This window comes from Pecten maximus, chromosome 6 (assembly GCF_902652985.1).
Source record: "Pecten maximus chromosome 6, xPecMax1.1, whole genome shotgun sequence".
Classification (NCBI taxonomy): domain Eukaryota; kingdom Metazoa; phylum Mollusca; class Bivalvia; order Pectinida; family Pectinidae; genus Pecten; species Pecten maximus.
Genome location: NC_047020.1, coordinates 12,436,902 through 12,463,797, shown reverse-complemented (window position 1 = coordinate 12,463,797; position 26,896 = coordinate 12,436,902). Strand labels below are relative to the sequence as shown.

Sequence of the window (26,896 nt, the reverse complement as noted above, 5' to 3'; positions counted from 1 at the left end):
TAAGTTTTCTCTCTCTTATTTTTAATGACATACTGATCGAAGAACTCCATCAAAATTATCCTAAACCTGTTGGAAGTTTCAGGTCAAGATAAGATAGCAGACATTGTCTTGTGGCCTGACGTCTATCACAACACTCGCGAGACACACCAGGCGTTCTAGCTTCGTTGTATCGTACGTTCCACATTTACAGTAAAAAGTCCATGTGTCATATCGAAGGGTCCCTGGTATTATAGCGAAACCTTCCAATTTGCGAACTGTCATGGCAGATGATAGTTATTTTATTTTCGCTTTTCAATTATCGGCAACAAAATGTAATATTGGAAAAGCAACTATGAACACAGTGTTTCTGCGGAAGCAGATAAAATACGTAATTTTTTTTTATTTTCCTTTCGAATGTTGCGTCAGTTCCTGATTCTACAGGGAGGCAATATTTCAAAGACGACAGTTCACATGACGAAGAAATTCCCCAAATCAGAAAATCAGCTCCAAGTTTAATCAAATCATAGCATTACAAAGGCAGATTTTAAAATTTGATTCGACATATGATGAATGAGGCTGAACCGGTAACCAATTTTCCAAAGAGGCATGGGAATATTGTAGGACTTCTTTGCACAGTCATGCATCAAATTCCGCGGTTTAAAAAAAAAATGAAATGATAAAAGGATATCCTGTTCAAGCGACCTCTTTCCAACAAAATACTTTGACTTTTATCTCTGTTCTGTTGATATAGACAAGCTATGTGATCATGTATCAGTTATCTATTGACCTTGGGAATGAAGTTGCTTAATTTTGTCTATTTCTCTAACTCGCTTGCTTTGTTTTCGGAAAAATAACGACATTTTTCATGTCTTATAACTTGAAATGGTGTCATTAATTAATGTTTCTGCTTTGTTTCAAATCGGGTCTTTTATCGGATATTTTGCGCGTTTCTCTTATCTGCGAATTAGGAGAATTTAAAACATGAACTAATCTAATCTACACAAAACATTGTGTTTTCCTCACCTATTAACAACGAAGCATTTTTTTAATGCCTAGGGGAGAGAATGTCCCGAATATAACAGGAGACCAGGGTCTACGTTATAGTCCATAGATGAGAGAATCTCCCGAATATAGCAGGAGACCGGGGTCTACGTTATAGTCCAAAGATGAGAGAATGTCCCGAATATAGCAGGAGACCGGGGTCTACGTTATAGTCCAAAGATGAGAGAATGTCCCGAATATAGCAGGAGACCGGGGTCTACGTTATAGTCCATAGATGAGAGAATGTCCCGAATATAGCAGGAGACAGGGGTCTACGTTATAGTCCATAGATGAGAGAATGTCCCGAATATAACAGGAGACCGGGGTCTACGTTATAGTCCATAGATGAGAGAATGTCCCGAATATAGCAGGAGACAGGGGTCTACGTTATAGTCCAAAGATGAGAGAATGTCCCGAATATAGCAGGATACCGGGGTCTACGTTAAAGTCCACAACTGAGAGATTCTCCCGAATATAACAGGAGACCGGGGTCTACGTTATAGTCCATAGATGAGAGAATGTCCCGAATATAACAGGAGACCGGGGTCTACGTTATAGTCCATAGATGAGAGAAGTGTACTTAACTTACGATCACCTTATGTTTTTTCAGTTATTATGGACACTGACTTCGTTAAGAACGTGGATGTGGCGCAGTGGTATATGCTGCGGGGTTTTACAGCTAGGCGATTAGGTGCCGTAGATCGTAAGCTCGAGGCCCGACAGTACAGACAATTAATTTATCGATTTTTCGAGAAATTCTGCCCCTTGATCAAGAGACAAGTAAATTCCAAACGATTACATATAGACATAGAACACGAAACAGCTACACTAGTAGATAAACAACGAACAACATCGTTATGTTTGTGATAATGATCCCTCTGGTCAATAATTAATTCGCCGAAGGGCTATTGTAATTTATTAAAAAACATCTTAGGTGGTGTACAGATGGCATAAATAAATAGTCAAATAAAGGGTTTAAAAAAATAACAGCGCAAGTTGAAGCGAAACGTGGATGGGGCGCAGCGGTATAAGCTGCGAGTATTCTGGTAAGGTGATTGGGTGCCCTAGATCATAAGTTCGAGGCCCGGTCAGGGCACGAGTCATAAACTTGTCTTTCTTCGTCATTTGTGTTACTATGTTACATATATATATAAGCTAATCTAAGCTGAAGGTGAACTGAAGCAGGAGTGTATGTCCAAAAACAACGGCAGTTTTCGCCAACTCTTATTCGTTAGGACCAGATATCTTGTATTCACGCTCTCTCTCGACCTCAGGTCGAAAATCCGGCGGAGAGGGCCAAAAACGCGAGTATGCGAAAGAGCGAAAACGCAAGAATGTGAAAATGCGACGTCGAGTGAGCGAGATTAATCTTACGTTTTCGCCGTCGCGGTTTCGCATTCTCGCGTTTTCGACCTCAGATCGAGAGAGCGAAAATGCGAGATTTTGATATTTGTCCCTAACGAGCCACCATACCTTTTATTATGTTCAATACTAGTAGTATCAATAATTTCAGCAAAATGTTAGCACGAGGGGCGAATTATCCTTCATCATCTTATGGCGACATATAGTCTACCAGGCAAAGGAAGTAGGTCATGTAAGGTTAAAATAAACCATTAAAATGTACTTTTATAGATTTTCAATTTATTTTCATTATTTCTCAATTGCAAATTGTCACTCCTGTACTCCGGATATCAATTATGCACGAGCAATATAAATGTAAACTTTGAAATAGCTGACATCTTTGTACTTTTTCTCGCCAACTTCCACTCTACATTAGCGAGGTGACTCTAATGGCCGATCCTATATCTCGGAGCAGGTAATATAGCATTTAGATAATACATTTATCTCAGACCGAGTAAGATAATTTCGATAACGAATATTCAAGTGAATGTACCTCACTAGCATTTTTTTGTCTGTACGTAATTAATGAGATATAGGGCACTCATTGAATACTATCAGAACAATTTTTCAAATCGAACGTCAGATCGACGTTTGAGTGCAACTTGTTATCCTCATTCTTCCCCCTGATACCTATGTAGTCAAGAGGCATATAGGGCTGCGATACCAGGAAATCGAGGAGATAACGCCCCTTATGTGATAACAATAAAGCCACCATTATGAGTTGCATTGTGTTTATTTCCAGGGTGATATTACGCTATATCATATTATTACATAGTGCGTTTGATTTTCCCTAACTATAAACATAAGGTATATTTTGAACTACCGCACGGCTAAAATCACTATTGCACAGTGATTTTAGTGTTTATGTAATAAAACAAGTATATCATGGGTGTCAGTGCAATAGTCCAGAATATTTCACAAGAGGTACTGGTAATCGACCGATGTTCTATTGCACGAGGACGAGGCTGAAGGCATTGGTCGATTACCAGTACCTCTTGTCAAATATTCTGGACTATTGCACAGACACCCAGGATATATTTGCATAATAGAGAAGAGAATTGTGTTATTTTGTCCCACACTTCCTCCCCATTTTCAATTAATCGCTTTTTCTGAAAAGTGGCATATTTTCAAGTTTAAGTCTAGATTTTGATAAAACTAACATAGGAAGGCAGTGTTATGTCTACTCCATAATACTACACACAGTGTATAGTAGTCTTTATGGAGCTTTAATCAAGGCGGGGTTAACTTAAAAATATAAGTCATCTGATTGAACGCACATCTTCCCTTTTATTGTAAAGGTTAGACTTTGTACTTTCAGAGATTGGTGATGTGTGTATGATATCAATGACGAGTTTCGTTCTCTACTTAATGATATAGGATTTAAGACTACAATGCTCGGTACCATGTCAGCTCGCTTCCTATTGTTGGCTTTACCCCAAGACTTTAAGGTTGAATTATTTTTGATGTGTTGATGATTCAGATTATTTCCTTATTTCCCAACTCTACAGAATATAACAACGGAATGTCAAAGTATACACGACACCCCATTTCTGACTACGGTTGCCAGGTGACACCCAATCATCTATCGGCTATTAGGGATGCCTTACTCTCTCAAACATTGTTAATTTTAATTAAGATTTTCTCTCGTGTCCTCGTAAAAGTGTCGACGAGACAAGATGTTGGGCCGGAAATACCTTGAAAAAAACATTCCAAGCCTGATTAATACACGAGAGAAATTTACTGCTGTATCCATGGTGCTCTTCACAGCTCATGGTATGTTGGTCTGAAATACGATTCTTCAGCTGAATAGGTCTGGGTACCTGCTGCATTGATACGAGTAAATTCACTAGAAAACATCCTGGCAATAAGAGATGTGTACATTTCATTAGCGTTTGAAATGGAATGGCAAAATGCAAAATGTTAGCTTGATTTTTGCAATTTTTATATTTTTTTTTTCAGTGTGATGATGTCATTGTCACCGATGGAGAACGTCACTCGCCTGTTAAACCAGCTGCTGACAAATTATCACAAAGAGGTTCGCCCTGGATTTGGAGGTACGTTGTTGGCCACGGTTCCAGATCAAGTTTGTGTACTGTACATCAATATGAATATATTCTGGCTTCACCACATGTAGGATTTGGTAACAATCTGTGATAATAACTTAAAAATTGACAGGCAGTAAAAATGGATATATGTTGACCTCCAGCTGAACGAGTATCTGTTTTGCCTCCTGCCTTTATGTATCTTTCACTATACATATATATTATGTCATATATCGTATGCCACAACAAGTATACAGACTCCTCGTTTGTGTGTATATTTCCGTTCTATCCGCCCATTTGTTTCCATCTTACCACACCACCGTATTAGATTTACTGCCGTTTTCCCTCTTTGTCTATGGAAAGTATTCAGTCATTTATTTCTGTCCAATATTTAATGTAAAAGTGACAATGCATTACCGCCGTGCTAGCAAATTCGGAGTTTTCAATTGTGTAACGTATTTGGGTGTAATCAGAACAGTGAACAGAACTGCCTCTCCCACGGACAACTTCTGGGGGATGAAATTTTAATGATGTGTCACTTCCAATATGGAAATAATCCGTAGTTACGTCTTAGAAATGCTCTGAGATGTCACTAAACATTCATTGAAACCTTACATAATCTATTTTCTGAAAGTCTGCGATAAAAAAAAGAGAGAAAATACTGTGTAATTCTTGTTTTTATGGGCCCAAACGTGGCTCTCTGTCTCGTGGTTATGTTCGACCTACCAAATCACCCAGCCTTCACTGGAAATGTATCTATTTGTTTCCAAGGGTATTTACATACGCCATCAACCAGTCGTTAGAGCGCTTGCTTGGCATGTGCCCATCCATCACAAGCTTTCTCCGGATCCTGTATTCCTTCAGTTAGGTCTGTTCTGGTTTGTCATTTGCCAAGCAAACTACAGTAAATTCAATTTCGCTAGCTTTGAAGCAATATTGGCACAGCGAAGCTATCGGCATTAGCTTTGTAAGGATCAAATTGGCTTTCAATCATAAGGAAATAGTGAATTACTCTCTGGTCTATTTGAGGCATTTAAGAAAGGGTAATCCAATTGGTTTTTTTGTCGTACTGGACATGTTATACCGTCCCTTGCCCGATACAAGTGCTATTTTACCACTTTGATGGAATTTTTCATTGTTTGAACTCCGGAACGACTGTCGGAGAGTTATGTATGCTGTTGCGTCTGTTTGACCTTTAAGACAACAAGCAGGCATGGACAATTCCGGCAAGACTCTCTCTCGTGTATACTCTGATTGCGTAACGTCGATTGTGATTGAAGATTTTCAGACAAGGGTTATTTGGGAAAGGTGACCAATTTCATTGTTCTGCCAAGAACAATTCTAGTCTTCATTAGCCTTTTCTGATCTATGGAAATATGACGGAGAAATGAACTATTCGGAAAGATCGGTAGTTATATTCGTCTGCTTTCCTGTACGTTTTAGTCGTTACTCTCGGAAAACAGTTGTCGCTGTGACCATCCCGACTGATAAAGACATCCTTCTCGAGTCTATGTGAGGGTTCAAATACATCAAATATTGTACACTTACATAGTTAAGCACACTTTAATTTAGCGCATAACTCGGCTTAAGCAGGTTAGCTTAAGAAAGAATCTTCGCATCCACATTGCTTGCCTTAGAAAACTATATAAAGAAACCCTAATTAGCGTCAAATGGCCAGTTAGCGAAATCATAATTTAGGGGGACGCCTTGAGCACGAAAATCGCTAAAATATGGTAACCGCTAAATCATATATGTTTACAGTATCTAACTCATCAAAAAGGCCACCTTAAGCCAAGACCAATTTAAGACATAAAACGATATTCAATGTAATAATTATACAGGATAAAATCACAATTTTTTAATGAAAGTCGCAGAAAGTCGCCATTAGACCTTACAAGAAACCTTAACATTCTCTCAACTTTTTACATCTATTTTGATTTTTATTGCCAGATATATACTGCCGTTTAATGCCGTATCAGGTCATATTAACTGAACGCAGGCCAATAGTCTGTCACAGTTACATGCGTAATACGGTCGGCATGGAGACCATTACAGATTTTATTGCAAATCAACGTATTTTCTATTGGATGCATGTTGGCAGTGATAATTATTGAACCTCAGTAACATGTAGATATAAAAAAAAATTTCAATGCGGCAACTTATGTTGTCGTAAAAATGTGCTTTTAGTAGCACACTCAAAATCTAGGACCTTTTGGACCGCTCGTGTTCAATTTCACAAAGAAAGTTGGAATTGGTAAGATACCAACACATACAGAAAATATTTTATCTGCTTCAGACGTGGTAGTGATCCGTATACACTGACTGTTGTCTTCCATTTTGATACCGACGATATATTTCCTGGGTTGGTCGAACATAATTACGTAATCAAGAGACAATGAAGCGGTGAGCTGTATTGAATATCATCTCCGCTGTATCTTCCACGTTGGCTGTGTTATTTTTCTGACAGGGTACTTGAGACCCTTAAATATAGTCTAGAAAATTAAACGAATATTTACAGTTAACATATAGGTCGATATAGTGACGGATGAACTTTTTTGCGATGACCTTCACTGTTTAGTTACGTGGTTACCGCCTACTAAATACTGCTTCCTTTGTGTATTGGGACAGTACACCCAATACCTGTATAGGTGGATAGGAAATAGTAAAATAAGTATAAACATGACTGTGTGGATCAACATATGAGTATGGAATTACTATAAGGCAGCAGGGAAGGCCCACGTGGTCGGACAAGTGACAATATACCTTTTCAGGTCCGATCGGGGAATCGACATGCCTTCAAATTGTCTTAATGCGATGTTGTATGTTATTCTGTTTTGCTGATTTTCTGAACTATTACCGTAGCTGGTGACGGATGATCAGTATGTCTATGGGTTTCTCAACTATAGCTGACAAATGATGAGTATATATGTGTGTTCTAGACTATGGGTGACGGTGATGAGTATACCTATGTGTTCTTGGCTATGGGTGACGGTGATGAGTATGCCTATGGGTTCTTGGCTATGGGTGACGGTGGTGAGTATGCCTATGGGTTTTTGGCTATGGGTGACGGTGATGAGTATGTCTATGGGTTCTTGGCTATGGGTGACGGTGGTGAGTATGCCTATGGGTTCTTGGCTATGGGTGACGGTGGTGAGTATGCCTATGGGTTCTTGGCTATGGGTGACGGTGATGAGTATACATATGTGTTCTTGGCTATGGGTGACGGTGGTGAGTATGTCTATGGGTTTTAGGCTATGGGTGACGGTGATGAGTATGTCTATGGGTTGCTTGGCTATGGGTGACGGTGATGAGTATGCCTATGGGTTGCTCGGCTATGGATGACGGTGATGAGTATGTCTATGGGTTCTAGGCTATGGGTGACGGTGATGAGTATGCCTATGGGTTATTGACTATGGGTGACGGTGATGAGTATGCCTATGGGTTCTTGGCTATGGGTGACGGTGATGAGTATGTCTATGGGTTCTAGGCTATGGGTGACGGTGATGAGGATGTCTATGGGTTCTAGGCTATGGATGACGGTGATGAGTATGTCTATGTGTTCTAGGCTATGGGTGACGGTGATGAGTATACCTATGGGTTCTAGGCTATGGGTGACGGTGATGAGTATACCTATGGGTTCTAGGCTATGGGTGACGGTGATGAGTATACCTATTGGTTGCTCGGCTATGGGTGACGGTGATGAGTATGCCTATGGGTTCTAGGCTATGGATGACGGTGATGAGTATGTCTATGGGTTCTAGGCTATGGGTGACGGTGATGAGTATGCCTATGGGTTCTAGGCTATGGGTGACGGTGATGAGTATGCCTATGGGTTCTAGGCTATGGGTGACGGTGATGAGTATACCTATAGGTTGCTCGGCTATGGGTGACGGTGATGAGTATGCCTATTGGTTCTAGGCTATGGGTGACGGTGATGAGTATGTCTATGGGTTCTAGGCTATGGGTGACGGTGATGAGTATGCCTATGGGTTCTAGGCTATGGGTGACGGTGATGAGTATACCTATGGGTTGCTCGGCTATGTGTGACGGTGATGAGTATGTCTGGGTTTTAGGCTATGGGTGACGATGCTGAGTATGTCTATGGTTTTCTTGGCTATGGTTGACGGATGACTTGCCTTTACGATATGCCATTAATCGGACTGAGTATTTGTAATAAGAGTTTTCCAATTTAACTTACGCCGTATAAATCCATTTTAGAAATTATAGTTTTAACCGAAAGCCAACAATTCTCTTTAAGGGAAACAATACCATTAGATTAAGAGCGAATAGCAGCTTTTTATTTGACTTTTCGATTCCATTGGTTAATCCCTGGGGCTTCAAAATCGGAACGGAAAGTCTTAACTAGAGATATCCTTGGCTACACGAAGCTATGCTAAATTGCTTTTATATATTCTGTGTTCTATCCGTGGATTCATTTCCATGCTGGTTCATGCATTTCAAATATCAATCGTGTACAGGTTTATTTGTATGTTGTCAGTCATGGTATGGTATCCGACAAGCCGACGTAAACCTCACTCCCTTCATCACAAAATCCCCTTGTCACGCTGTTAGACGATACATTTTAGCAAATAAAACTACAAACTTCTGCAATGCTGTTCTGGAGATATCAGTTGCTCGTGAAACCCTGATGGCGTTTTCCCTCTCCCTTAGCAGCATACACAATCACTTGTTCTATACTATTCTATTGCGATTTTATGTAGTTTAAGTTTCACGGGGTATTAAAATGTCGATTATTCTCTACTTTGTCTGAGCCTCCCACTTAACCACTGTCAATCCTATCTCGACGCTATCACCTTTATTTCTGGTGAATTTCCCGTTCTATATTTAAATATCTATCAAGACTCTTTTCTTGATTCTCTGGCTTTCCTTTAGAATGTTCAGTTTCGGCTCCTAGCATCACCGATAAGTCGGAGGCCAAATGAGTTGCGTGGTGCGGTTATATATCCATTATTCGGCATATTTATATATAATCTGATTGTTTTTATTAAACAACAATTAAAAAAAATACCGACATCATCACGAAACCATAATCCAACTCAAAATCGCCAAAACGAGGGCAAAATATGAACAAGGATAGATATGTACAAAGTATAGATATGTCCAAAGTATAGATATGTATAAAGTATAGATATATACAAAGTATAGATATATACAAAGTATAGATATGTACAAAGTATAGATATATACAAAGTATAGATATGTATAAAGTATAGATATGTACAAAGTATAAATATGTACAAAGTATAGATATGTACAAAGTATAGATATGTACAAAGTATAAATATGTACAAAGTATAGATATGTACAAAGTATAGATATGTACAAAGACCTCCGACAAAGTACAGGGACCAGGTGTTCCGACATAGTAAGCGTCTTCCGATTCATCAATGATCCCAGAGCAATGTTAGACATGCCTTGATAATTCGGACATACGTATACAGGGAACATTTATACTGACAATCTTTTAATCTACCAACATTTATGATGTATTGATTTACATTTGTCACAAACAAAACATAAAATAAATAGCAAATAAAAACAAAGAAATGCGCTTCATACTCTATGCTAAGAGTTTTATCTTGATAAAATACAGAACGCTATTGAATGCTAAGTAAATACTCCAAAGCCGAATTCATTTTATAGAATTATATACGGTCTCCATTTTACGGAGTGTATTGCATAGCGATTAAGTGCGATAGCTGTGTGTGTGTGTGTGTGTGTGTGAACAGCTGGGTACTAAACAGTCAGCTATAGTTCTACCATAGCTATCAATCTGCATTATATTCCAGATGAAATAGATAGTTTCAAGAGTAGTTCGCCTGATCTAAATCCGTTTCTTTCCTATAAAAGGCAAATATTCTCCAGCTTAATAAATCAATAGAACGCATGCCAAGGTCACGGGTAGGAAAAAGCGCCGGTGCCTTCATCCCCTCCCCCTCCCAATGGTCTAGGATTAAATGAAAGCGGCGAGGGCACGTTAAAGGAAACATGTTGGACTTGAGTTATAGTAAGATTATCGAAAAGTGGAAAGTCTTGCATATACGGTCGATATTTATATGAAATGATATGCCGTAATTATGATGGATATCAAAATTCACACTACACAGGCCTATCATCAATAAGGAAGAAGATTCTTACTCGGAAAGCATGGTCATATTCTACTTGTATTTATTCAGATTTATTCAGACTCAATATACATCAGCATATCGTCAGATAGACTCAATATACATCAGTATATCGTCAGATAGACACGATATACATCAGTATGTCGTCAGATAGACTCAATATACATCACTATGTCGTCAGATAGACTTAATATACATCAGTATGTCGTCAGATAGACTCAATATACATCAGTATGTCGTCAGATAAACTCAATATACATCACTATGTCGTCAGATAGACTTAATATACATCAGTATGTCGTCAGATAGACTCAATATACATCAGTATATCGTCAGATAGACTCGATATACATCAGTATATCGTCAGATAGACTCAATATACATCACTATATCGTCAGATAGACTCAATTTACATCAGTATGTCGTCAGATAGACTCAATATACATCAGTATGTCGTCAGATAGACTCAATATACATCAGTATGTCGTTAGATAGACTCAAAATACATCAGTATATCGTCAGATAGACTCAAAATACATCAGTATGTCGTCAGATAAACTCAATATACATCAGTATGTCGTCAGATAAACTCAATATACATCAGTATGTCGTCAGATAGACTCAATATACATCATTGATAGACCATGCATGATTATATCTTAACAGAAAAAAATGTAACATTTTGTTTTAATCCATTGATTCCTTTAAGATGGATTTACAATTAATAACTTATTTTCTTTTTTCATCACTGATCTGTCATCATGTGCTTTGTTTTCTGTTGTTGGTATCTCCTTGGCACCAATTTTCATTTAACCCTGACTGTTGGTATCTTCTTGACATCCGTCCTCATATGACCCTGGTTGTCTGTATCTCCTTGACATCCGTCCTCATATGACCCTGACTGTCGGTATCTTCTTGACATCCGTCCTCATATGACCCTGGTTGTCTGTATCTCCTTGACATCCGTCCTCATATGACCCTGACTGTTGGTATCTCCTTGACATCCGTCCTCATTTGACCCTGGCTGTCGGTATCTTCTTGACATCCGTCCTCATATGACCCTGACTGTTGGTATCTCCTTGACATCCGTCCTCATTTGACCCTGGTTGTTTGTATCTCCTTGACAACCGTCCTCATATGACCCTGGATGTAACGAGGACGTTAAACAAACTTCCTATTTGTTAGTTTCGTTTCTATTTATATGCATATTCATGTTTTAATGTTAACATAGACCAAAATTAGATCTGCTGCTCTCATAGTAACATTTTGGATATCCGTGTGTACAGTTAGTTGTCCTCCAAGGGGTAAAAAGAACATGATTCATTTGCTATTTTTGCATGTTTTACCTTTTAGCTCCAGTGTGATTATTCATGCCGTTTTACAGAGTAACCTGGCTAAAAATCATCTATCATACTTATGAGGCGACAATGTAAGTTAGTAGCTGGAAAGGTTCGGATTGATTTGGAGTCAGGGTTTCTTTTATGTTTCCTTCATATTGATAAGGGAATATTTGGTTTGGTTTGGTTTATTTAGTTTAACGTCCTATTAACAGCTAAGGTCATTTAAGGACGGCCTCCCGTGCGTGCGACATGCATGCGTGGGTGAGTGCGTATGTGTGCTTTGGGAGGCTGTGGTATGTTCGTGTTAAGTCTCCTTGTGATAGGCCGGAACTTTTGCCGATTTAAAGTGCAACCTCACTGAAGCATACTGCCGAAGACACCCAGCAGCACACCCCACCCGGTCACATTATCCTGACAACGGGCCAATCAGTCGTCCCACTCCAAATATGCTGAGCGCTAAGCAGGAGTAGCAACTACCATTTTTAAAGACTCTGGTATGTCTCGGCTAGGGGACAGAACCCAAAGCCTTCCTCACAGGGGCGAACGCTCAACTAAAGGCCAAAAGTGAGGCAGTGTCAAGGGAGACGTTAGGAATAAGAAAGTTGTTAAGAAAGAAGAGAAAAGATAAGATCCCAAATTTAGTCACCTCTTACGATCATACAATGGGGGCAGCAGGTACAATTCTTACGCCCTACCTGCAGGGCAGGATAAGGGAATAACAAAACTCTTAAATCTGTTCTTTTTCACACTTTCAATGTTTCCGCCCTGTGTTTTGCAGCTTTACCTATTTTCATTTTGTGGCACGATAACCTTTTGTTGATATGTCGTTATTTGCTCTTAATACATACGGCATTAGCTTGTGTTCTTTGTCTGCTGAAGGTGATCCACTCCGAATCGAGACGGACATCCTGGTCAGAAGTATGGGTCCAGTGTTGGAAACAGAAATGGTAAGTAATGGTTCAGGTGAACAATGGAATTATCTGTTGCTGTCGTCTGTGTGTTATTTTAATTATTTTTGCAGCCAGAGTCAGCATCAGTGATTTAGAAATATGCAGAGTAATAATTTAATATTGACTAACTTCTGTATGAAGTACTTCCTAGTACCCTGTAGTTGTAACATTGCTGTGCACTTGTTTGACCTCGTGTTACACACACTCAGGTGTGTCAGAGAGTAATAAAGTCAGAGAGTAATAAAGTCAGAGAGTAATACAAATCTTGAATCTATTCAAGATATTAGTATCTTATGGTATAATATGCTGTCTTAAATCGTTTCAAATTGAAATATAATTTTGATGGAAAACATCGCGATTGCAAACAAAGATTTATCAAAGGGTTATATTGACGGCGAACTTCTTAAATATCATAAGGGACAGTGTGTAGAAGTGTAAATGAAGTTGTAAAGTTATGTTTACGACATATATTCTATTTTTATCTACAGTCGTACTCTATGCAGTGTTATCTACGACAAAGATGGCATGACGAAAGACTTAAATTCAACTTGGAGAATATCACCAAGGTTACCCTCAGCACAGCCTTCCTCAAGTACATCTGGAAGCCTAACACTTATTTCCTGAATGGAAGACGTTCTACTCAACATAATATAACTACGCCGAATGTATTCGTACGCATCAGCGCGGATGGATCTATCTACATGTCACGACGGTAAGTTATACTGTCACGTGTCACGCGTAGACCAGTTACTGTAGAGATTGTTTTTTTTTTTTCGGTAATACAATTTTTTGCGGTTTCATCAAACGGTTGAAGCAAATAACATGCATTTTTCGTGATTTAATTCCCCTGACACAACAGAAGACAATAAATCAACAACCATTCGTGTAGTATACTCGGAAACAGCAGCAGGAGTATTTTAACCCTTCATTATGAAATCGATTAAAGCATGGGGTCAATGCAGCTCGCTATCGATACTATAAAAATGTAAACGTCAATTTTGATGTGCACGGGACTAATTCATATTTAAAGGCGCTATCTTCCTTGTTTGCTTTTTTACAATCTTTCGACTCTAAACTTTTATCTTATGACTACACTCTGAAATAATGTGAGAATTAATACCGTAGTTTTTCATGTTTGCAATTGAGACCGGCGATCTAACCACTGATTACCGTGAATCTCTAATGCAGTGTTCCACTCTCTATATGTAGATGAGCCGTGGAATATGCCATACAGGCATGTGCAAATTGGTTTGTTTTTAAGAATGGCGGACTGGCGATCAAAGTAGCCTAACGTCGATCAGACGTACTGGTTTCTGCCGCGAAGACAAATAAAAGGAATAGGCAAAATCGCAACAGCATATACTACTTACAAGGTCAACGTAAGTCTGTAAGTCAAAAATGAAAGATGAGTTAAACCTGAAAAGTCACCACCAATTGGCAGTGAAATGTCTCTGCATGTGATAAACAAACCCGTGCTTTCTCATCCGGGGATGTACCTCGGCGCGTGCAGTGTTGGTCCACGTTCTATTTTCAGATGTATATTACATACTTAACTTATGAATTATAGACGCAACTGAGCAGATTTGATAAATATCAAATGAAGTTAGATTCCTGCGAACTATGAAGTTTATTTTTATGAAGTTATATATACAATATATAAATATATATAGAGAGAGAGAGATAATGATAATTAACGAATACATCTTAATCACCCAAAGGATTTGGACGATCATGCATTGTATTTCGGTATAATATTATAACTAGACTATTTAATGATATATAACTTGCCTTCTGGTGTTTGCAATGCATTTGGTTTTTTTTACGTATTGTAGATTAAGTTGGAGACGATGTCGATTTTCATGTCTGTTTAATATACTTGTCTCTGTAAGGCTTTGTAAACTTGGCTATAAAGTAATTGTCTTTCAGACAGATCTTTCCTAGTGTACACGTAACATAATAATTAAACCTAATTCTATTTCCATACAAGCGTCACGTTGACCAGGAAATGCCGTTATAATTTCAAACGTTTTGTTGATCTGAGGCTCGTTGTCTCAAAAGCGACCACATTCATATGAACACTAGACTGAATGACCAGCTTTAGTACCATTTCTCTCCGCTAGGCTTCGGAGCCAAACGGAGAGTAGAAAAACAGGTAATCCAGTCATCCTGAAATCATCGGGTATTGTCATCGAAAGACGATATCAGTAGATTTCTTGAGGAGTTCAGGATGGCTATATAGTGTAAAAATAATAGACATACAGTACCGATATGTTTTTATTTATCATTGTATCTCAGGAATATAAAGTCGACTTAAAGCGTTCATAAAATTATCATCCGTGGTTATTGGGCCTTTTAGAAACCTGTCAATGTCTTTTTCAACTCCCAGGTGAGCATACTGTCGTAGATACCATTTAGGCGCCAACAGCTAGCTTACACACATTGCATGCATTGCCCTATCGCGTACTCCTTTACAGCTGAATAGAAACAGTATATTGCTCTGGGATACAACATTACAGTACCCGTGCCGGTATAAGGTTGAAAATTGACCTCTTTGAAAATAGAACCGGGGTCAGATTTAAACGTTGAATGCGTAGCCGGAATTTCCATACTATGTCGATTTTCAACGTGACACCGGCACTGAAAGCAAGGACCCTTCGGTATCGGTCACGCAGCCGTGCGTCCTATCACTAGACCAAAGTGCCTCCTAATATATATGTTACAGGTGTGGGTATATATAATCCAATGCCACTTTGTTGTTCATGGTAGTTTTATTATCCATTAATAAAACCCTACAATTACAAGAAATACTAATCATACACACATACATACTAAACTACAGACATGACAATCAAGGGACATAACTCTTACATGTAACATATTTGAACCGATAACAAAGAGATGGCACAATTTCTGTTATAAATACGTTAACAGAACCAAATACTAATACATTTATGTTTTTAGAATACACATATCGATAACTAGAATATATCAAACTAGTTATTCACTATTTAGACACAATAGATATACAAATATCAAATTAGGAAATTATCCCTACCTTTATCACTTACATTACTATTAATATATATAAAACATTGGTAATTTTCCTACAGACAAAATCACCATGTACATAATGTACTATACAATTAAAACAACCAGAACTACAACTCACCCCACATATCATGCGGAGGTTTCCGGAACATTATTCATTACCACCAACCAGATTCACAAGTAATCACCAGCTGTAATCAATGAATAATCTGGTCTAATATATATACAAATAAAAACGTCATATACAAAATATATTGTATTATGATATCTATCAATTCCAATTAAACATACATGAAGCACATAACTTCTGACAAAGTACCAGATATGCTTTCTACACAGATCTTTTCAAAATACTTATTAAAACACAATATTACATGTTGTTTTATAATACAACATTAATATATACTTAGTTACAAAATAGTATCAAATGAAAGTAAAAACTCACCAGATCTTCAATATAATTTAGGCTCTGACTTCTACAGATTGTTTTCAGCTAGAGCGCCAGAAGAGAAGTGATTTGAAATACTAAGAGGATTAAAAACATGCAATACAGGTAAAAACTGTCCAATGAAATTGTCCATGTCAGGTCACATGTCATACATACTCACATTCCTTTCATTCCTATTAAGGTTTCTCACACCAAACAAATACCAACAGTACATTAAAGATGCACACTCCATGAAATATAACATACAATGATTTTACATAAAATATAACCCTGTGACACACTCCCCCTCACAGATGAATGACCTCCGTGTCATTGTTGTGACGGAGATATCAATGTTGCACACCTACAAGAAAATGGATAAAAACAACATACATGTACTACTAAAATAACAAATAAAACATCATGTTGACCCACTTACAATGGTCAAAAGAGAATCCAATATTCTCTCTGGCATTCTGTCCAGATTCCCTTCCTTGGCCAATTCCTGCAGGTAGCTTGCCCTTGACATCCAATCTGGTGTCACAGTGGTCTGGCGCATAGCAAATTCACCCGAGGTTTGCCAAGTCGGGGGTTGATGTCTTCTGATAGTTTTCCTGGGAACAGGTACTGGTCTCTCATGATCTGGTCCTCGGTGCTTGGCACTGACAGGTGCCACTTCCTCCCCCTCCGAAGAGTTGAGGACCCTCCTGGGCGACATCTGGTGATCCTCTGCAGTAGAGTTCTGATCGTCATCAGCACCACTGCCACCCTCAGTTTCATCTGGCAATGGGTCGTCATCCACGTCAGAAGAAACTCCAGTGTCCATGCCAACGTCTCTAGCCCCCTCAGCACTGGATGAAGTGCTAACTAGATCAGCTGCTGGACCATGATCATCTCCATTGATGACTACCTTCTCCACGGTATCCCTAGATCTGTTCCGTCTGAGTCTTGGCTTCGGAATCACAGGATCAGGGTCCACATCTCCGCTCTCCTGAGAGAATAACTCCCCTACTGGTAGTAGCAGGTTCCTGTGGAGCTTCCTGGTACGACCTGTTCCTGTTTCCGGCCTGACAGTGAATACCGGGATTTCGTTGTTCTCCTGTTTTTCCACTACATACACTGTATCTTCCCATTTGTTGTCAAGCTTATGCTTTCCTTCATGTACCAGCTTCTTAACCAACACCCTATCACCACACAATATGCTTGAACCGCGTATCCGTCTGTCATAGTTTTCCTTTTGTCTCCCCCGAGCTTTATCTGCACTCCTTGTGGCAACATCATAAGCAGACTTTAGTCTGGTTCGCAGCTCATCCACATACTTACACGGGCTTGAACTCTTCTCCTTTCTCTCAATCCCAAAAGCTAAGTCCACTGGTAACCGTGGCCTCCTCCCAAACATAAGGTAGAATGGACTATAGCCAGTCTGTTCATGCCGTGTACTGTTGTAAGCATGTACCAAGGGTCCTACATGTTTCTTCCAATCACCCTTCAGGTCCGGATCCAATGTTCCCAACATGTTCAGTACAGTTCTATTGAACCGTTCACACATCCCATTGCAGCTCGGATGGTAGGGTGAAGTCCTTGATTTCCTGATTCCTGCAACATGGCACAGCTCATGGATCAATTTTCCATCAAAGTTTGGTCCCTGGTCTGAATGAAGCCTAACAGGAAAACCATAATGAAGGAAGAAGTTGTTGTATAACACTTCCGCTGTTGTCCTGGCTGTCATATTCCTGGTAGGGTAGGCCTGGGCGTACCGCGTAAAATGATCCGTAAGTATCAGTAAATGTTGAAATCCACCCTTGGACATCTCTAGTGTCAGAAAATCAACACAAACCAATTCAAGAGGTTGAGAGGTCCTGATGTTGACTAAAGGTGCTCTCTGAGTTGTAGGAGTTTTCCTCAAAGTACAACGCTGACAGTTAGAAACCCAGTCCTCGACATCCCTGGTCATTCCAGGCCAATAGAATCGCTCCTGGACCAATGAAAGGGTACGGTCTCTCCCTGGATGTCCTACGTCATCATGCAAGTATTGCAGAGTACACTTCATCATAGATGTAGGTAAAACCAGTTGTCGAATCTTCTGAGTCTGCTTAAGTGTCTCTCTGTACAAAACACTGTTGTCTAGAGTGAGATGACTGAAGTTACGCAGGAGCATTAGCTGCTTCGGACTCAAATTCTGTCTACTGGGTTTCTTCCCTTCTCTAACAGCATGGATGAATGGCTGTAGTACTGGATCCCTTGACTGTACACGTCTCCAATCCCTATTGGACATCTGCTCCAAGTCACAAAGATCATCATCCCATGTATCAGCTGTTGACAGAATATCAGCTCGTCCATCTCCCTGCAAACTTCCACATATGGCCTTGACCGACTCCGTATCCAACTCCTCAGGCAGACGAGACAAAGCATCAGCGTCTGTGTTGGTACGACCTGGTGTGTACCTAATCGTGAAGTTGTAGTTAGATAGAGCCGCTAACCATCGGTGTCCTGTGGCATCCAGTTTAGCTGTAGTCAAGACATACGTTAAGGGATTGTTATCTGTTAAGACAGAAAACGTTGTTCCGTACAGGTAATCAGAGAATTTGTCAGTTATAGCCCACTTCAACGCAAGAAATTCCAGTTTATGAGCAGGGTATCTTCTTTCTGCCTTGTTTAAACCTCTACTTGCATAACTGATAACCTTCTTCTTTCCATCCTGAGTCTGGTATAGTATTGCCCCGAGTCCTCGTCCACTAGCATCGGTATGCAGCTCAAAGGGTAAAGTCAGATCTGGATATCCCAGTACAGGAGGTGTAGTAAGTATTTCCTTGAGCCTGTCAAAAGCTTCCTGCTGTTCGTTACCCCATGTCCAATCAATCGGAATTGATTTCTTGCTAGGTTTCATCTTCTTCTTTACTGTAGGTGGGAGCAGGTCATTCAATGGCTTAGCGATGGTAGAAAAATTCTTAACAAATTTCCTATAGTATCCTGCAAAGCCAAGGAATTTGCGAAGTTCATCTGGACTCTCCGGTGGTTTCCATTCCGCAATCTTTGATATCTTGTCAGGGTCAGCTTCCACACCATCTTCAGAGACAATAAAACCTAAATATTTCACCCTTGACTGGAACAGTGAACACTTCTTCGGCGATAGCTTTATCCCGCTCTCCCTCAGCCGCTGAAATACCAGTGCCAGGCGATCCATATGTGTGTCAACATCCTTTGAAAAGATAATCAAATCATCCAGATATATAAAACATATAGATCCAATATAGTCTCCTAAACAGTCTTCCATTAATCTCTGGTAAGTAGCCGGAGCGTTCACAAGTCCAAATGGCATTCTGTTATATTCCCATAGTCCCAAAGGTCCAACAGTAAATGCTGTCCTCTGTTTGTGCTCCTCCGTTACTTCCACCTGATGGTATCCACTCTTCATATCTAGAACTGTAAAATACTTCGAGCCATGGAGCGAGTCTAAGATCTCCTCTATCCTGGGTAAAGCGTAGGAATCTTTTATCGTCCTGTTGTTGAGTTGACGATAGTCAATACACATTCTCAGGGTGCCATCCTTCTTCCTAGCTAATACCACGCATGAGGACCATGGACTGTGAGACCGACGAATCACTCCACATGCTGACAGCTGCCTGAGATGATCCCTAACCTCTTCTAACATGGCCGGGGGTATCCTCCTGAATCTCTGTCTGAACGGGGTATCATCTGTTAACTCGATATGATGTTGAGTACCCGAACAATGGCCCAGATCAAGATCCCCTGACGAAAAAACATCGGAAAAATCCTGTAAAAGATTATCCAACTTTATCTGTTGATGTCTATCTAGAGATGTTAGGTCCAAGTTAAGAAGATTCCTGAAGTCTGATTCCTTCTCAGGAGTATGATAATCTTCTAATGATCCCTCTACTGAAACAGGATGTAGTTCTGCTATAACAGACTTGGATGGTATGGTAATACTCCGGACGCTGATGTTCGAGATAGTGACAGGTACTCTGTAGTCGAGTTCTCTGTAGTCGTAGTGCAGCAATCCAGGTGTAATGTCCAAATCCTGAGTAATATCTGACTTGGTAGCTTGTACAAGGGCACAGGTTGGTATATAATTAACTGGCTTGTCAATCATCCCCGTTACAGTCACCTTTGAGTTTGAAGCAATCGTGATGTTTCCTTTCTCTGCCAGCTTCACCTTACCAAGGCAAAATTCTCTGCGTCGAAGCTCCTTAGACCTTAACATCAGACAACGAAATGTCAGATACCAAGGTGCTTCCATCTTCATGTCTTGTAAGAAACGTCCACCATGAGTACGTCTACTTCCGTTCAAAGCCTCTATAAGAATGTTAGTCCCCAACAGCAAAGGAACGGCTTTGTTGTAATTACTGTCTGGTATAACTAAGAAAATACATCGATGAGGTTTACCACTAAGCCCTGGGAGTCTCTCCAAATCAGCTTCAATACATCCTAGATATGGCAATGACGTACCACCAGCACACTCAATGTCCAATATCTGATTTGGCAACACAGGTCTCAGAAATAATTTGTAACAAAGTCTCTGCACACTTCCGGTATAGCGAAAGGTCAATGACGAACTGTCACACAAGTGCAACAGTCGGCACATGTGTCCATCACATAAAATGTATAAAGTGCCTCACCAAAACAGGATAAATGGGTGTTGACTATTCGCGACCAAAACACACATCGAATCAGGAACACAGAAATATAAATGTCAAGTTCAAATAAATAACTTGTCACGGGAAATGTCACCAAATCAGCTTACCGCTGTCGGCTGTACATGTCGTCATCATGGAAAACTTTCTCGGGACCGGAAATCACTTCCGCTAATTGAACACAGGGGCTTGTAATTGAATATTCCTCCCGTCATCTACCGGTGATCACAAAATCCAATTAATCACGTTGGGCGCCATTTGTTACAGGTGTGGGTATATATAATCCAATGCCACTTTGTTGTTCATGGTAGTTTTATTATCCATTAATAAAACCCTACAATTACAAGAAATACTAATCATACACACATACATACTAAACTACAGACATGACAATCAAGGGACATAACTCTTACATGTAACATATTTGAACCGATAACAAAGAGATGGCACAATTTCTGTTATAAATACGTTAACAGAACCAAATACTAATACATTTATGTTTTTAGAATACACATATCGATAACTAGAATATATCAAACTAGTTATTCACTATTTAGACACAATAGATATACAAATATCAAATTAGGAAATTATCCCTACCTTTATCACTTACATTACTATTAATATATATAAAACATTGGTAATTTTCCTACAGACAAAATCACCATGTACATAATGTACTATACAATTAAAACAACCAGAACTACAACTCACCCCACATATCATGCGGAGGTTTCCGGAACATTATTCATTACCACCAACCAGATTCACAAGTAATCACCAGCTGTAATCAATGAATAATCTGGTCTAATATATATACAAATAAAAACGTCATATACAAAATATATTGTATTATGATATCTATCAATTCCAATTAAACATACATGAAGCACATAACTTCTGACAAAGTACCAGATATGCTTTCTACACAGATCTTTTCAAAATACTTATTAAAACACAATATTACATGTTGTTTTATAATACAACATTAATATATACTTAGTTACAAAATAGTATCAAATGAAAGTAAAAACTCACCAGATCTTCAATATAATTTAGGCTCTGACTTCTACAGATTGTTTTCAGCTAGAGCGCCAGAAGAGAAGTGATTTGAAATACTAAGAGGATTAAAAACATGCAATACAGGTAAAAACTGTCCAATGAAATTGTCCATGTCAGGTCACATGTCATACATACTCACATTCCTTTCATTCCTATTAAGGTTTCTCACACCAAACAAATACCAACAGTACATTAAAGATGCACACTCCATGAAATATAACATACAATGATTTTACATAAAATATAACCCTGTGACATATACATATGTACAAATATATATGTAGTTTAAATCGCATGTGCTCTATTTTTTCGTCTTTGTTTTCCTTTTCCTTTCCTTTTTTACCATTTTCATTTTCTTGCAAATTATCCGCTAGCGAGTCTGTTAAATAGTGCACGGGTCCTCAATCTTTTAACTGAAATTAGTCCACATGCTTCAAGCAAAAGCACTTTGAAAACCCGTAACATCATTTAACCAACGTCAAAAATTGCCAGCATCACTCACATTTTTACCAACATCGGGAAAGACGGCCAGCTAGCGACTCATCACGACCGAAAGCAATCCTGTGTGACTTAACAGGTCGTTATTCTCACTTCCGCTGTAACCAGGAGCAAATTAAAGCGCATGTACGACACCGATCCTAAAAGTACAGACGTAAATCTGTGTGTCGTCTAAACGTCAGGGAGTTCCTGGGAGAAAGTGCGGAACTGTCTGAAAGCAGATAGAACTCCTACTACACATTCATAGAAGTGTAGATATTCTCTAAATTCTCATTAGCAACAAGAAGCTAAGGGCATCTGACAGTCATATATTTCTTCTTTTTGAACAGGACTTTGTAGCTGTATGTATCAGAAACATTTGTTGTTCAAACTTTCCCTAAATTCCTTTGCTATTATAACGGCAACAATATGTTTAAATCAGATCGAACAATTGGAAATATTGTTAATCTAAAAAGGAGCACTCTTAAGATATTGTCATGCTTTGCGGCCACATAAATACACACATGTACACTTTTCACGTTAGGTTATATGAAATGTATGGTGGTAACGTTCGATTAATGTGACCGCTCTCTACTATAAGTCATACAAGTCAACAACTTCCCAGTGTTACAGTAGTAAGTTACTGTGTCTTATTTATCCCATAACTACGCCTGTTTTACACCTGATATACCACAGGATAATCTTCGTAACAGTATGTTATTGTTTTTGTTTACACACCGCGGTTTGTAACTCTTTCAAATCCTCACATTGGTCGTTCCTGACCTCCAGCAATTCTGATTGGCTAACATCAGGCCTTTGATCATGCGAACTCCTTCTACTATCGCTTTTTTGTCATCTGTCGATCAAAAACATCAACAAGGCCACACTTTCCGGATTTGTCGGCGGTTGACATTGGGTGAGAGAAAAGATAGAATAATTTGTGGTTTAGTACCGTAGTATGGAGTAGAATGTGACGATGGCAATATACTCATGGAAGTGAGACATATCAAACACAACTGACCTCCCTGTCCCTATTTCTCGATATGCAATGGACCCCAAATCACAAATTTACGACAAAATGGTAGAGCCACTGTCCCTAATCGTAGTCATTTGAAAGAAATGGTCGCGACATCTTGACGTAACATAAACATCGAGCCTCCCTTTCTCTCGGCTGTACATCTGAAGTAGATGGTAAACTTCTTTGATTACGAACTATATTTTGTCGCATAGTGATTCGGCTCACAGAATTTAATTGCTATGTTCGAAGAAGTTAAGGAAAACAAGTTACCCAACATAGCGAAATTCCTTAAGGTTAAGGAACGCTATAAAGTGCTACATCTCGGACAAATATTAATTATGCCCGTAAAGGCTTCTGAGTATCCACTTAATATGCTTGTTAAAGTTCACGGTGTCTCAGTTACCGCTGTTGTGTTGATTTCTCGATTATGATTGATTAATCTCGGTGAAATTCCCCGCTTCTACTGCTGTTGTATGGGTATTGAGAATATTTAAAATCTGCCATGTTTACAATCACCGTTTCGCACAGACCATGCTTTGAAGCAAGATGTGAGAAAAAACTGTCATATACACAGTGTACTTTTTAGTAAGATTTTAGATAGATTTAAGTTAAATCTATACAGTAAAACATATTGATAACGAATGTCAGGGGACCAAGGAAATTAGTTCGTTATAAACATAGTTCGCTATACGTGAATTAGGAAGTTTGGAAAAAATCAATAAAATGTTTCTATGGACAGACGTATTTCTGGATAGAGTACACGTGGAAATAAACAGCTATACACTTCAGTCAAAGATGTTATATAAATAAATCACTTTTTTGCCTTCGTTTACTTTTTGAAACATAGTTTTAAAACAGTTTGAATTGTATGGAAAACCCTGAAAGCATAGACAGGACTATTTGACTGTTGTTCAATAAACCCATGTCGTTTTGTCAGATATTCCTAATCTTATGTTACACTATAGAGCCCGTCATGTCGCCATGGTCATCGCCGCCGGCTGTCTCTCCTTCGTCTTCTATGTTAAGTACAGAACCAACAATGTCGGAATCGGACATTTCTGTTTAACTAACAAGGTCAACATCAATACTTACAAACTCTGCCAAGGTCAAATTGTCTCCCGTTAGTATATACTTACAAACTCTGTCAAGGTCAAATTGTCTCCCGTTAGTATATACATGTACTTACAAACTCTGCCAAGGTCAAATTGTCTCCCGTTAGTATATACTTACAAACTCTGCCAAGGTCAAATTGTCTCCGGTTAGTATATACTTACAAACTCTGCCAAGGTCAAATTGTCTCCCGTTAGTATATACTTACAAACTCTGCCAAGGTCAAATTGTCTCCGGTTAGTATATACTTACAAACTCTGCCAAGGTCAAATTGTTTCCCGTTAGTATATACATGTACTTACAAACTCTGCCAAGGTCAAATTGTCTCCCGTTAGTATATACATGTACTTACAAACTCTGCCAAGGTCAAATTGTCTCCCGTTAGTATATACTTACAAACTCTGCCAAGGTCAAATTGTCTCCGGTTAGTATATACTTACAAACTCTGCCAAGGTCAAATTGTTTCCCGTTAGTATATACATGTACTTACAAACTCTGTCAAGGTCAAATTGTCTCCCGTTAGTATATACATGTACTTACAAACTCTGCCAAGGTCAAATTGTCTCCCGTTAGTATATACTTACAAACTCTGCCAAGGTCAAATTGTCTCCGGTTAGTATATACTTACAAACTCTGCCAAGGTCAAATTGTTTCCCGTTAGTATATACATGTACTTACAAACTCTGCCAAGGTCAAATTGTCTCCCGTTAGTATATACATGTACTTACAAACTCTGCCAAGGTCAAATTGTCTCCCGTTAGTATATACTTACAAACTCTGCCAAGGTCAAATTGTCTCCGGTTAGTATATACTTACAAACTCTGCCAAGGTCAAATTGTCTCCCGTTAGTATATACTTACAAACTCTGCCAAGGTCAAATTGTCTCCCGTTAGTATGTACTTACAAACTCTGCCAAGGTCAAATTGTCTCCCGTTAGTATGTTGGTTAGCCACTCGTCCTCTATTTCAGAACTGACATCAACACCAACAAACTGAGCGACACACAATATCATGTCTTGTCTTGAAGCGGTCCAACCAGCCAGTGTTGGCTTTGAAAATTCGTCAGATTTTACCAACAATATAGACCTTGATAATGAGATTTCGGATTCCTTTTTCCAACAAACCATTTGTAAAGAACCGTTTCAACAAGTTCATGGACAACGCTTAGAAGCTTAGCGATGTGTTCTCGGCTGAGCATTGTTTCAAAATTTCAATGCAATTTTTTTAAATGGTACTAAGTATTGTGGCTGGAATATCAAAAGTCGCTTCAATGTCCTTTTGGTCCGAGTTCCATCGTCAACTTCCTGACTAATATGATATTTGATATGATATTTTGTCTAAAGTGTAAACGCCTTTCTCTTACGACATGGCGACGAAAAAGCCATTTCCGAAATGAACACAACAGGAAGAGTACATGTTGGTATTTTTTTTTTTTTTTTTACAAACAACAAACAACATAACAACAACAACAACAAAACATAAAAAAAAAAAAAACAACAACAAAAAACAAACAAACAAAAAACGTCGATTTATTGTTAGAATACGGTTTCGTTTACACTTGCGAAACCTCTTGCTTGCCTCAAACATGACATAATATGCTTGTTTATAAAATGGATGCATGCTGGATTGGCGATGCCAGTTTTGTTTTTCAACCATAACCGGTTTCTCATTCCATGTAAAGATGGCAGAAAGTCGCTTTCTTGATAATGACATATCCGGTGAGCCATAACTTACGCATGTCAGAACTGCTGTTTGACTTCCGGAAAGGGCATGAGTACTGGCATGCTTGAGTAACGTTCAATTACTGATCACGCGATACTTCACATATCAACACTGGATCCTGAAGTCAGATGTCTCATGATGACCTTGTCAAATACACTGAATCGCCGCGAACAAGCTTGTTTTTAATCCATACATTTCGGTTCCATTTGCGCTGTTTGTAAATATATTGTTCGTGAACTGTTTACGTTACTTAAATCTCAAATACTCAAAACGCCATAGTTTGATACGTCATCTTTAAAAATATAGGTTTTCTATTCCGTATTGCATTGGTCACCGCCAAAGGTTGAATTGCCGAAGGTTTATTCGAAATGAGTGATGTTATTAAGTCCCCGATTGTATCCGACGCCACTTCGCCTTCGAGGGTAGATCCTATTAACCCCATGACTCCCAATTTATTTCTATCGCCATCACAATACATGTTT

At 39.0% G+C, this 26,896-nt stretch overlaps 1 protein-coding gene across 1 annotated transcript in view; it reads left to right on the top strand.

Moving 5' to 3' along the window:
• The first annotated feature begins 4,388 nt into the window (after positions 1-4,388).
• LOC117328995 (gamma-aminobutyric acid receptor alpha-like) overlaps positions 4,389-26,896 on the top strand; it is a 44,493-nt gene continuing 21,985 nt past the window's right edge. The window contains exons 1-3 of the mRNA XM_033886656.1: positions 4,389-4,475; positions 12,829-12,896; positions 13,388-13,611. Coding sequence (XP_033742547.1) covers positions 4,403-4,475; positions 12,829-12,896; positions 13,388-13,611 — 365 coding nt within the window. The 5' untranslated portion in view covers positions 4,389-4,402. The remainder of the gene's footprint in view (positions 4,476-12,828; positions 12,897-13,387; positions 13,612-26,896) is intronic.